Source organism: Hyperolius riggenbachi, chromosome 9, assembly GCF_040937935.1.
Source record: "Hyperolius riggenbachi isolate aHypRig1 chromosome 9, aHypRig1.pri, whole genome shotgun sequence".
NCBI classification, from domain to species: Eukaryota; Metazoa; Chordata; class Amphibia; order Anura; family Hyperoliidae; genus Hyperolius; species Hyperolius riggenbachi.
In genome coordinates, this window is record NC_090654.1 from 29,263,990 (window position 1) to 29,277,566 (window position 13,577).

General features: G+C 43.6%; 1 protein-coding gene across 1 annotated transcript in view; it reads right to left on the reverse strand.

The window, feature by feature from the left end:
* The window catches only part of KCNN3 (potassium calcium-activated channel subfamily N member 3), a 196,268-nt gene extending 188,975 nt beyond the window's left edge, over window positions 1–7,293 (reverse strand). The window contains exon 1 of the mRNA XM_068252282.1: window positions 6,238–7,293. Within this exon, the coding sequence (XP_068108383.1) occupies window positions 6,238–6,996 (759 nt within the window). The 5' untranslated portion in view covers window positions 6,997–7,293. The remainder of the gene's footprint in view (window positions 1–6,237) is intronic.
* Between the last annotated feature and the right edge of the window lie 6,284 nt (window positions 7,294–13,577).

Here is a 13,577-nt window from a genome sequence, read left to right on the forward strand (position 1 = left end):
AACAGTCCAATTTCTAGCGAAAAATTGTTCAAGCGATCAGAAATTCTGATCGGATTGGTTGTAAATAATTTCTGTTGATGGGCAAAAATCGATTACGAACGATTATAAAATTGTCGTCCGATTGGATTTTTGGCAAACCAAAATTTGGATTTTCTTGTTGGTTGTGATGGATAGGAAGCTAAGATTGGTTTGTTGATGTAATGAACGATTTTTCTTTCTATCTCAATTATCTGATCGCTCGAAAGATTTTTTGCTAAAAATTGGATCGTTATTGGCCACCTTAATTCCCCCTCATCTGTGACTAATAACAAGTTATTTGATCTCTCAGCTGTGTCAGATGGCTGCCTCGGCAGAGCAGCTAACTTGTAAATACAGGATGTTAACCCTATGTCTGCTTCCATGAAACACACTGCAGATGTATTTCAAGGTTTATATTATTATTTTATTTATTGTATTTATAAAGCGCCAACATATTACGCAGCGTTGGACATTAGTTTAGGTTACAGACAATATTTAGGGGTGACATACAGCAATATGACAATACAGGAATACATGCAAACCAGATCACACAGCACAGTATGAGTACCATGTAATTCTTAGTCAGTCACTGGATTGAGCATGGAGATTAGGCAAGTTAGGTTCACTTAGATGCATAGGATGGGTTCACAGTAATAGAGGTGCATATCATCTGTAACTAAAAAATTGTATTCTTTAACTACTTACTGCATCAGCAGCAGCATAATCATGGTCCAGGAAAACTTCACTGGAAGTCCCCGGGCCTTGAAAACACGTCTTCAGCACGCGTCCGCACGTGCTCCCGTTGCTTCCCGTTAGCAGGGAGATGCCTGCTTCATTGTATCCTTCTGGACTTACTGTGCCACGCATTACTTCTGATTCACGTACTTACGCACGCAAATCGAAAATAATGCATAGGGACATCGTGTGGCCAAATAGTAAAATTATATGAAAATGCATTTTTATTTAAAGAAAATCTGTAACGAAAAAAACTCCCCTGGGGGGTACTCACCTCGGGTGGGGGAAGCCTCCGAATGCTATTGAGGCTTCCCCCGTCCTCCCCGGTCCCACGGTGGTGGCGAAAATCCTCCCGGAGCGGCGGCGATGTAAATATTTACCTTTTGACTTCAGCGCAGAGGCGCAGTATCCGCTCTTCCCACGGATATAGGCAGAAATAGCCGATCTCCGTCTGGCCGTTCTACTGCGCAGGCGCAAGTCTCCTGTCCCTGCGCAGTAGAGCGGACCCGACAGAGATCGGCTATTTCTGCCTATCTCCGTCAGAAGAGCCGCAACAGCGCCCCCGCTGGAGCCAGGAAGGGTAAATATTGAACAGGCTGTCGGGCCGCTGTTCGGAGGGCTGCAGCGAGACCCCCGTGGGACAGAGGAGGACGGGGGAAGCCTCATTAGGATCTGGAGGCTTCCCCCTCTCGAGGTGAGTACCCCCCAGGGGACGTTTTTCTTGTTAGTGTCTCTTTAATAACACTGACATTTAAAATTAACTATTTCCCTCCCACAGTTTCCCAAAGTACCCAAAGTTTTTTTTTTTTGTAAAGAAAAACAAAAAAAAAACTTTTACATAAAAAAAAAAAAAAAAAAAGCATAGTTACCTTAGGGACTGAATTTGTTTTAATATTTATGTTAAGAGTGTATATTACTGTTATTTTTAAATTTACAAACTTGTAATTAGTGATGGACGCAAAAATGAAAAAATGTACCTTTATTTCCAAATAAAATATTGGCGCCATACATTGTACTACTGAAATATTTTAAACGTTGCAATAACCGGGGCCAAATGGGCTAATAAAAATGTGTGGGTTTTACCCACAGTAGAACGTTTTATTTTAACACTATAATGGCCGAAAACTGAGAAATAATGATTTTTTTCCATTTTTTTCTTATTATTACAATTAAAATTTGTTTACAATAAAATAATTCTTAGCATACTGTACCTCCCAAAGAAAGCCTAATTGGTGGTGCACTGAGAGGTGAAAATTGCTCTAATCCTAAAGGGGTGAAAACCCCTCAGTGGTCAAGTTGTGAACCAGAGACGAAGCACCCTCATGTATTTTACTATATAGATCAGTGGGAACATAAGAGAAAACACCTACCCTGCTTTCTGTTTCATTCTCCACTGCACAGCTTATTTCTTACCAGACCTGATAAAATCCCCGACTGAGCATTCAGCCTGGCTTTGCTATGACTCAGCTATAATGATTCCTGAGCAGAGCCAGCAGGGGGCAGGCTTGGACTTGAAAAGACATGAGAGAACACAGACTGAGCTATAAATATTCCTGAACAAAGCCAGACTGAATGCTCAGTCGGGGATTTAATCAGGGCTGATTAGAAGCAAGCTGTGCAGTGCAGAATGAAACAGAGAGCAGGGTAGGTGTTTTATCTAATGTTCCCATTGATATATATGGTAAAATACAATGAGGGTGCATAGTCTCTGGTTACCTTTAAAGGTTATAATGCGGTTGCTTATCTTTTAGAGCAGAGAGGAAGTTCAGAGCTCAGATCTGCTCCATAGGGTAGAGGCAGTTAGCATTGCTCAAAAGTGCCTACATCTGACAGCCCATGAAAGTTTAGCTATGTGTCCCCAGGATATCTAGCTACGCCACTGACTCAGATCTTCAAATGTGACAAGTGTCGCTAATGACCCCCTTATCCATATATACAGTAGTGATGACGTCATAGGATGAAGACCACTCTCAAATATCAGATCGCCCCTCTGTCTAGATTTAATCGTAAAGCACACCTGAAGTGAGAGCAATATGGAGGCTGCCATATTTATTTCCTTTTAAACAATACCAGTTACCTGGCTGTCCTGCTGATCTTCTGCCTCTAATATGTTTAGCCACAGCCCCTGAACAAGCATGCAGCAGATCAGGTGCTCTGACTGAAGTGGGACTAGATTGGCTGCATGCTTGCTTCAGGTGTGTGATCCAGACACTGCTGATGCCAAAGAGATCAGCAGGTTAGCCAGGCAACTGGTATTGTTTAAAAGGAAATAAATATGGCAGCCTCCATATCCCTCTCATTTCAGGTATAGTTTAGGGCACTAGCAAACGTGACCTCCTATGCAGTCACACTGTGATGAGATTGCCTCTCTGTCTTTTTCCACTACCCACGATTACGTCGCTATCAACCTTTGAGTACAAGTGTAACCGCATGAAAACTGAGCGGTTGTGTTTCTTGGAGAAAGGATTCGCACTCATGGAAAAGCAACACTGCGATTTACATGTTAATTGTGGCGCTGCTTCGATCGGCAAAACAGGCAAGATCCAATTTTCAGATCGATCGTGCCCAGTGAAAGAGCCCTTAATAATAAACAAGGAACGACACACATCGTAAAAGTAATATTATTGCTGAGGTCACACTTAAAGCACCACTATCGTGAAAATTGTAAAATTTAAAGTATATGTTAAAGAGACACTAAAGCGGAAAAAAAATGATGATATTATGATTTGTATGTGTAGCACAGCTAAGAAATAAAACATTAAGATCAGATACATCAGTCTAATTGTTTCCAGTACAGGAAGAGGTAAGAAACTCCAGTTGTTATCTCTATGCAAACAAGCCATTAAGCTCTCCGACTTTCAAAAGTCATGGAGAGGGCTGTTTTCTGACTTTTATTATCTCAACTGTTTACTTTTTCTCTGGCAGAGGAGAGGTCATTAGTTCACAGACTGCTCTGAAAGAATCATTTTGAATGCTGAGTGTTGTGTAATCTGCACATATTATAGAATGATGCAATGTTAGAAAAAACACTATATACCTGAAAAAAGAAATATGAGAATATTTTCTTTGCTGCTAATCTTCTAGTAATTATTCATAGTACACAACCAATTCATTATATCATATATATTTTTTTCTCTTCAGTGTCTCTTTAACACATACAAATAAGAAGTACACTTCTCCCAGAGTAAAATGAGCCATAAATTACTTTTCTCCTATGTTGCGGTAGGTAGTAGAAATCTGACAGAACCGATGAGTTTTGGACTAGCCCATCTCCTCATGGGGGTTTCTTAGGGTTTTCTTTATTTTTAAAAGCACTTAGTGAATGGCCGTTTCTCCATCCAGCTGCAGAAAAAAAGTGTACAGCAAACAGGGAGACTGGCTAGCATATTTGTATAAATCTTTTTCAAGGAGTGGCTTTATAAAGAATCCCCCATGAGGAGATGAGCTGGTCCAAAACCTCAGATTTCTACTACTTACTGTAAGTGACAGCAACATAGGAGAAAAGTAATTTGTGGCTCATTTTACTCTGGGAGAAACATATTCTTATTTGTAAGTGTTTACATGTGTTTTAAATTTTACACTTTTTCGCAATAGTGGTCCTTTAAAGTGAAACTTAAATGTTTCACAAGTTATGTCTATTTTCCATATTTGATTTGCTTCCTATAAATTATCACTAAAATTTTGTTTTGTAGGTATAGTTTGTAATGGTTTATGTGTAACGGGAGCAGCCATATTTGCTCACTACGTATAAACGTTTGTTTTGCTTTCTGGCGCTGTTGGTTGATTGTATTTTACTGCAACCCCCTCCTCATTGCAGATCATAGGAGACCCTTCCGTATGTGTTCAGCCAAGCCAGATTTCCTGTTCTGAGGGGGAAACTTTTACCAGAGGTTGTTTGTTTTGAAAAACTTTTTCAAATCTTTTTTCAGGTTTCATATTTTCCTGATTATATATTTTACAAAAACCTTTCTAGTTCGCTCCCTAGTTTATCAGTGATTTTTTTATCCTCAGCAGCCCTGATGTGATCGAGCAGCCCCAGAGAGACCAAGAGAAAAGAGAACCTGTTGATTTCGGTTGGGCTGGTAAATTTGCATTGAGTCTGAAGTCGTTAGTCTTGCATTGAGTCTGAAGAAGAGCGCAGCACCACCGCTGCGCACCGATACTAAACTTTACAGCCAGCCTCTGTGCCAAGCAGCTGTCGGGATTGATTAATCGCACAAAAGAGTCTGGCGATTTTACTCAGCATCTGAGATCCGTAGAATAAGAGACGGAGAGCAGAGCGCAATCGCCGTACGGCGCTGCAAGGCGAGAAGCTCAGCCTGCATATGTAATTAACGAATATGGCTGCCCCCATACACATTTATCCACAGGTGTATTTTTAGCTGAGACATTAAACGCACAGAGATAACGTTTTGCGTTAAACGTCTCAGACACCCTGGAGGAGAATCAAACACCCGGAGGATTCTCTTCACAGCATTCTCGAGAGGGTTATCCAGGCCTGCAGGAAGCAGCAGCGCTTAGCAGACTGGGGCCCGCCGCTGGCTGCAAATTGCCTGATTGACCAAGTCTAAGCCGTAATCTGATTTAGCCCTTTTCCTGCCTGCTCAGTAATGGACATCGAGTTTCCCCCTCATCCCCTCAGCCAGCGATGAATATTTGAATGCAGATGGTGCTCGAGGCTGGGAACGTACAAAGGAAGGGCTTCACAAGCCAGCCTCTTTGCGAGGCGCTCGCGGTGACTGCAGAATAAGAAGGAAGATCTCATTGTACATTCCTGCTGCTCCCCAACGGCTTCTGTACAGAAGCCCCCTTGCTTCTCAGACAAGTGGTGATACACCAGTTAATCGACTTTGCCCCCCCCCCCCCCCTTTCCCTCGACACAGCTGCAAGATGCACGCTTGCCTGTGCCAGACATGACAACCCAGCGTCCTCCTTGACGATGCTCGCTGAGACTTGCACCTTAGCTCGCGCCGTTCCCTGTTTCGTTGACACCTGTAGCCATATTTTTCCTCCCAAGCGTTCCCGAAAGCCACCAGACCTCTGAGTGCCACCTAAACCTCAACCATTCTAGGATTTCTGTTGGGGCGTTGGGTTGGGAATAGCAGGCTGCCGCTGCGCTTCCTAGCCTATTAACGGGTGTCGAGATTGTTGTACTTCTGGGCAATTACTGCGAGAAAAAATTTCCTCAGGATAGGAAGCCAGCAGTCAACACATTGAGCGTGCCTCACACGAACGTTTAACTCTTGATGGCAACGAAGGAGTTGCTCGGATGCAAGTGGCAGCCGAGCAGATCCAACGCTAAATTTTCTGGTCTCATTTTTTCTCACATGAGGGGTTAGGAATACTAAGCATATAAAAAATAGAGAAAAAGATTGAGAGAGAGAGAGACAGAGAAGGAAATAAAGAAGCCATTTTCCCCCATGACAAGATAAGAAAACCCAATTTTAGATTATATTTCTCCCATGGAAGTGAGGTCCACCCTACCTTTTCGTACAATCCCCAAGACAATTCGGTCTCAATGACCATGACCACTATCCCAAACATTCCGAAAATGAGAGCGTAGTCGCTCAGCCTCTTCCGTTTCTCGAAAAGAGCCCGCCGGTGTCCGAGCTTGTACCCGATGTTCTGGTGTTTCCGCTTGTTGGCTTTGGGGTAGGTGGTCGTGGTTGTGTTATTGCCTGAGTGTTGGTGGTTCTGGGTGGCATTGGGGTGGTGGTGCAAAGTCTGGTTGGAGTGGTGCTCGGATTTGGAAGAGATGACGATCTCGGGCGGGTTGCTGGAGTTGAAGATCTGGAGTGGCTGGCTCTCAGGCTCGTTGTCGATCAGGTTCCTTCTGGAGGCACTTAGTCGGCTGAGGGGCTTCATCACCCCTCCAGTGTATTTACAAGAGCTCATGGCTATTTCGGTGAACGGGTTGCTGTCCCTCCTGTGGACCAGAGGGCTGGCTTGTCTGTGCTTGCATCCCCCACCGCCAGCCCCACTTGTAGACGCTGAACTTGGAGAGTGGCCAACCAAGTGGTCACTTAAATTGTGCTGGCTGCCCTGCCTGGAAGAAGGGTGGAGAGCGGCGGTGTTGGCGCAAGGAGGCGCCCTGAACGCCGTCGGGGAGGAATGCAACAGGCTGTGCTGAAACGTCTGGCCCTGCAACTGGCCGGCAGGGTCGCCAGACGACGGGCACTGGCACTTGGGTTCTTCTTCCATGTCTCCAACCCCGGAATCATGAAAATGACCGGATGAGTCCATGGTCTGAATGTGATGGATTGCCTTCGGCCCCCCAATTCTGGCTCCTGTTGTAGATCGAGCTACGAGGGGGGCAAGGGAGAGAGAGACATCGGTGGCTGAGGTCTTTCTTGCCTTTGCCCAGGCTGGCAGGGAGGAGGGGGGGCTGGATGGTCCCTCAGGTCTTTGGCGTGGATTGCCAGCTCCTGTATGTCATTTTTCCAGGGAAGGTGGCAGCGTCTAGCAGCCGTGTGCTGGGATTGCTTTGCTTCAGCTTTCTGTAACTAGCTGCCTCTCCTCTCCGTTAGCAAGCCAAACCCACCACTGGCAGCCTGCTCTCATTGGCTTTCATGGCAGCTGAGACATGCTAAGACAGCCCAGAACACTGTCACTTTAACCTCTCCACAGCTACAGAGGTGCACAGGTGGCCCAGGGTGCACCACTGCTGGCAATAGCCAAAGCTGCAGGTCTCCTGTCCCAAGGAGAATCTTCATCTCTAAGGGGTCCCCCTCCCATTCCTTCTTGATGATGACATTCAACATCAGCTTCTGGGAAAAGCTTTATTTTATAGGTCCTGTGAGTGATGGACCCTCAGGAGGGGGCGACATATGGCGGTGAAGGAGGCAGTGCGTAAATCTTTTGTCCGCTTCTACGTGGCTCGTTAGCGATCTGTCGGAATATCGAGGGTCCTCAATCTTCCTCGAGGCCAATAAAAATTAAACGCCGTGGCTGACAGTTCCGTCAATAACCGTTTAGCATAATGGGAAGCTCGGGGCAGGTTGGTGTGTAGATCGCAAGCTCCTTTGGTCACGGGATTGACAGAGGTCCTGTGGTAGTGTGTCAGACATGTTGACTGACATGAGCAGCTGTTTCTGAGGACTGTCTGGAGCTGTGTTAAGACCAAAACGCCTCCTGGAACTGATCATTCGATGTTAGGGGAAAGCGTTAGTCATGTAATGGTTTCTTGTACTGATTGCGTTCTTGTAGTGGGGAGATCTCTGCTCTCCTTGGTTCCCAGATCTGCACACCTGTAGTACTTTTGAGATTTGGTAGGTTCTCCTGCTGAATTTAATTTTATATGGTTTGATGCTGTGTTTTTGGACTCCTTTTTTTTTAAAGGATACCCGAAGTGACGTATGACATGCTGAGATAGACATGTGTATGTACACTGCCTAGCACACAAATAACTATGCTGTGTTCTTTTTTTTCTTTCTCTGCCTGAAAGAGTTAAATATCAGGTATGTAAGTGGCTGACTCAGTCCTGACTCAGACAGGAAGTGACTACAGTGTGACCCTCACTGATAAGAAATGTCCCTTTTTATCTCTTTCTTGCTCTCAGAAGCTATTTTCTGCTAGAAAAGTGTTTTATAGTTGGAATTTCTTATCAGTGAGGGTCACACTGCAGTCACTTCCTGTCTGTCAGGACTGAGTCAGCCACTTACATACCTGATATTTAACTCTTTCAGGCAGAGAAAGAAAAAAAGGAACACAGCATAGCTATTTATGTGCTAGGCACTGTACATACCCATGTCTATCTCATCATGTCACGTGTCACTTTGGGTATCCTTTAAAAACTAGTAAATGCCAGCCCATTGGCAGAGTAATGATGGCGCGCATGCACACACATTCACATGAACGTGCGCGACACCCGCAAGTGTTCTTCGATCCTCATGTAATGCAAAATGATCATTTTAAAATGTCTGTTTTTCACTACAAAGTGCGGAAACATGGTGTTCTAAAACGTCCATTTTGCATTATGGTACAACACTCATAACTAGTTAAAGTACACCTGTAGTAAGAAAGATATGGAGGCTGCCATATTCATTTCCTTTTTTTAACAATACACATTGCCTGGCTGTCCTGCTGATCCTCTTTAGTCAAAGACCCTGAACAAGCATGCAGCAAAAGAGATCAACAGGACCACCAGGCAACTGGTACCTGAACTCAGAACTTACCCTCTGCTCTAAAAGATAAGCAACCACAGAATAACCTTTAAAGAAAAACTTTTCTTTGTTACAGCTGATATAAATCCTGCAATAAATCTACAGTGTGTCTACTTCCTGCTTTCATGGAAGCAGACATAGGGTTAACATCCCATGTTTACAAATTAGCTGCTCTGCTGAGGCAGCCAGCTGATACAGGGAGAGATCAAATTACAGTGGTGATTAGTCACAGATGAGGTAGAATTAGACAGGCTCAACTCTCTGAATACATACAGGGTGGGTTTCTTTAGCTTTCCCATCTATTCTGTGCAAGAGTTCAGGTCCACTTTAAAAGGAAATAAATATGGCTGCCTCCATATCACCTCACTTCAGGTGTCCTTTAAGGGGGAAGGGGGCCAGCACTTTTTTTTTTTGAGCTGTACAGAATTAAACCTATCCCTAATTTCATTCCCTTGCCTAAATCTAACCTTTATCTCCGCCCTTATTTTAACTTTTTCAAACTGTGACATTTTAATTTATTAACTTAGTTTCATTTTATATGAAAGAGGATCTAATTTAAGGTGGGTACACACGTCAGATAAAAGTCTTTGGAAAATAAAAGATCACAGACCAATTTTACCCCCTTTCATGTAGTATGAGAGCCATACTCTACACAGTCTATTCTATGGAGCTGAACTCCACATCAGACAGAAATCTTTGCAAGATGCTGCACACACGGATGCTGTGCACATGCAACAGATCAGTATCTGCAAAAGATCTGTTCCTGCAAAAGATCCATTCCTGCAAAACGCATTCATAGTCTATGATATCTGCAGATCTCATACACACCTTGTTTAACGGACAATTATCTGTAGATCAGATCCACCAGGTTGGATCTTCAGATTGGCAGATAATTGTCTGATCTGCAGATGAATGTCCATTAAACAAGTTGTGTATGGGATCTGCAGATCTCATAGACTATGAATGCATTTTGCAGGAACAGATCTTTTGCAGATACTGATCTGTTGCGTGTGCACAGCATCTTTGTGTGCAGCATCTTGCAAAGATTTTTATCTGATGGGGAGTTCAGCTCCATAGAATAGACTGTGTAGGTATGGCTCTCATACTACATGGAAGGGAGTAAGATTGGTCTGTGATCTTTCATTTTCCAAAGACTTTTATCTGACGTGTGTACCCACCTTTAGTTTGATCCAGTTAAAGTTTTTCAGACTCTCCTATTTTGTAATATCATTCGACTGGAAGGATTGCTGCAAGTTATCAGCATTCTTCAGAATATGGTTTAGCTCCTTATATGATCATCTTATTGAACATATTTATCACATACAATTACATGTAAGTATTTGTCCAGCATTTACATAAGGGTGCCCACTGGTCACTAACAGTATTTTCAGTAAAGAATCGTCCAAGCGATCAGATTAATCACTTCAGCCTTCAGTCGTTTTTCACCTTATGCATCCGAGCAATTTTCACCTACCATTCAATTGCCAATAACTTTATCACTACTTATCACAATGAATTGATCTATATCTAGTTTTTTCCATCACCAATTAGGCTTTCTTTGGGTGGTACATTTTGATAAGTATTATTTTTAACAAGAATATTAAGAACAAAATGGAAAAAATTCATTATTTCTCAGTTTTCGGCCACTATAGCTTTAAAATAATACATGCTACCATAATTAAAAGCTACCTATTTTATTTGCCCATTTGTCCCGATTATTACACTATTTAAATTATGTCCCTATCACAATGTATGGTGGCAATAGTTTATTTGGAAATAAAGGTGCATTTTTTTCAGTTTTGCGTCCATCACTATTTACAAGCTTATAAATTAAAAATAATATTAGTTGTATACTCTCTTCACAGGCGTATTCAAAAAAAGTTCAGACCCTTTGGTAACTACTTATGTTTTTTTTTTTTTTGTAAATTGTACATTTTTTTTTTTTAATTTAAAAATTTTATTTGGGTATTTTTTGGCTGTGTGAGGTAAACAGTTAATTTTAAATATCATTTATTGTGTCTTTTTGTAATAAAAATGTATGTGCATGCAATTTTACTATTTGGCCACAAGATGGCCACAGTGAGATTTTTTTGTTTGTCTATCCTGTAAGCGAGCACGCTCGCTCACAGGAACTACAAGGAGGACATGGTTTTTTTATTTTTTCAGAAAGACCGCAGACTCTGAAAAGAAGCCATCAGATTTTCTACCGTGGACTTAGATCAATGAATGGGAACAATGTTCCCATACATTGATCTCCGGGCTAACGGGGGGCGGCGCGGGGGCACGCATGCAGCACCGCAGCAGCAGCCTTTTGGACGTGACAGTCATGTCCAAAAGGCTAAAATGGTTAATGTGATCAGAAATAAAATGTCATAATACTGTACATGGATTATTTCACCATCAATGAACCAATCTGTACTTCCTATCCATGGTCCTGACATCACACTGTGGGAGGGGTTTCACCACAATATCAGCCATACAGAGGTCCCTGATGATCTATGACAGCAAACTGTCAAGACCATGGTCATGACATCACACTGTTGGAGGAGTTTCACCACAATATCAGCCATACAGAGCCCCCTGATGATCTATGACAGCAAACTGTCAGGACCGTGGTCATGACATCACACTGTGGGAGGGGTTTCACCACAATATCAGCCATACAGAGGTCCCTGATGATCTATGACAGCTAAAATTTTGAAAGTCTCAGTAATGCGGTATTCTGTGGAATTCCGATTCCTGCATTCCGATTTCCGATCGGAGACTCAGAAATTGGAAATTCGGAGGAATTGGAAGCTCATCCCTTCTGGCCATACCAAAGAAGCCAGGTGGCCAGCAGGGGGTGCCAAACCTGCTTTTTTGCTTTGGGCCCCATTTAAAGTGTACCTGAACTCAGAATGTCCTCTCTGCTCTAAAACATTCGCAACAGCATAGTAAGCTGCGTACATTTGAAAAGGGCGCCTGGAAAAAAGGGCGCCTGACATAGACAAGAAAAGCCAGATTTGGCTACAAAGGGCACCCAGTGTAGCCCATAATATGGCTACACAGGGCGCATGGTGTAGCCCATATGCCAAAGGGCGCCTGGTGAAGCCGAAAAGCTAGTTTTAGTTTATAAAAAGGATGCTGTTATAGGCCAAGAAAAGTGATTACTATGACTTAACTTCTCCCTACTCTCACACAGAACCCCCCCCCCCCCCCCGATGGTGCCTAACCCTAATACACCCCCCTGGCGGTGCCTGACCCTAAGATCCCCCTGGTGACTACTATGACCTAACTTCTCCCTACTCTCATACAGAACCCTCCCCTGGTGGTGCCTAACCATCCCCTGGTGGTGCCTAACCCTAACCCCCCCCCCTGGTGGTGCCTGACCCTAAGACCCCCCCAGGTGGTGCCTAACACTAAGACACCCCCCCCCCCCCTTTCCCTGGTGATCACTATGACCTAACTTCTCCCTATTCTCACACAGAACCCTCCCCTGGTGATGCCTAGCCCCCCCTGGTGGTGTCTTACCCTTGGCCCCCTCCCCCCACTTGTGATGCCTAATCCTAAACACCCCCCCCCTGCACCCCTGATTCAAAACTATCATCTATAAAAGGGTGCCCTTTTGTAGCAGAATCAAAAACCTTGTAGCCGAATCAAAAATATGGGCTACAAAGGGGCGCCCTTTTGTAGCCGAATCGAAAACCTTGTAGCCGAAAAAAACTCAGGCGCCCTTTTCACTACCTTGCAGCCCATATTTGCAGAAATAACATTGAAGTCTATGGAGGCGCCCTTTTAATACAGATGGCTCAGGCGCCCTTTTCAACTGATTCCTAGTAACCTTTAACCAAAAAACATTTCTTTGTTACAGCGGATTCAAATCCTAAAATAAAGCAGTTTCTACTTCCTGATTCATGGAAGCAGACATATTAACATCCCGTGCTTTCAAATGGCCTTATCTGCCATCTCTGCCGTGGCAGTCATGTGACCCAGTAGGAGTAACCAAATTACAACTTGAGATTAGTCACAAATGAGGGGTTATTAAACAGGCTCAACTCTCTAAATACATACAGGGTGCATTTCTCTGTTTGCCTTCTGTCCTGTGCAAGAGGTCAGGTCCCACTTTAAAGCAGACCTGTGCTCAGAACTCCCTCTCTGCTATAAGACATAAGCAGCAGCATAATAACCTTTACAGAAAAAAAATGTGTTTGTTACAGCAGATACAAATCCTGCAATAAATCTGCAGTGTGTCTACTTCCTGCTTTTATGGAAGAAGACATAGGTATTTCATCCTGTGTTTACAAATTAGCTGCTCTGTCGAGGCAGGCTTAGAGATCAAATTACAGTGGAGATTAGTGTCAGATGAGGGGAGATTAGACTGGCTAAACTCTCTAAATACATACAGGTTGCATTTCTCTGTGTTTTTTTTATTCTGTCCTGTGCAAGAGTTCAGGTCAAATTTCAGTCAGAGCACCCGATCTGCTGCATGCTTGTTCAGGGTCTATGGCTAAAAGTATTAGAGGCAGAGGATCAGCAGGACTACCGGGCAACTGGTATTAACTAAAAGAAAATAATCAGTCTCTGTGTAATGGCACTTGATGCCTGTCTCGTTCCCATAGGCACGTACAGACTCTTGAAGTATCCCCAGTGTCTCTGGCCTGTCCCCCATAGCTGGGTGGGCTT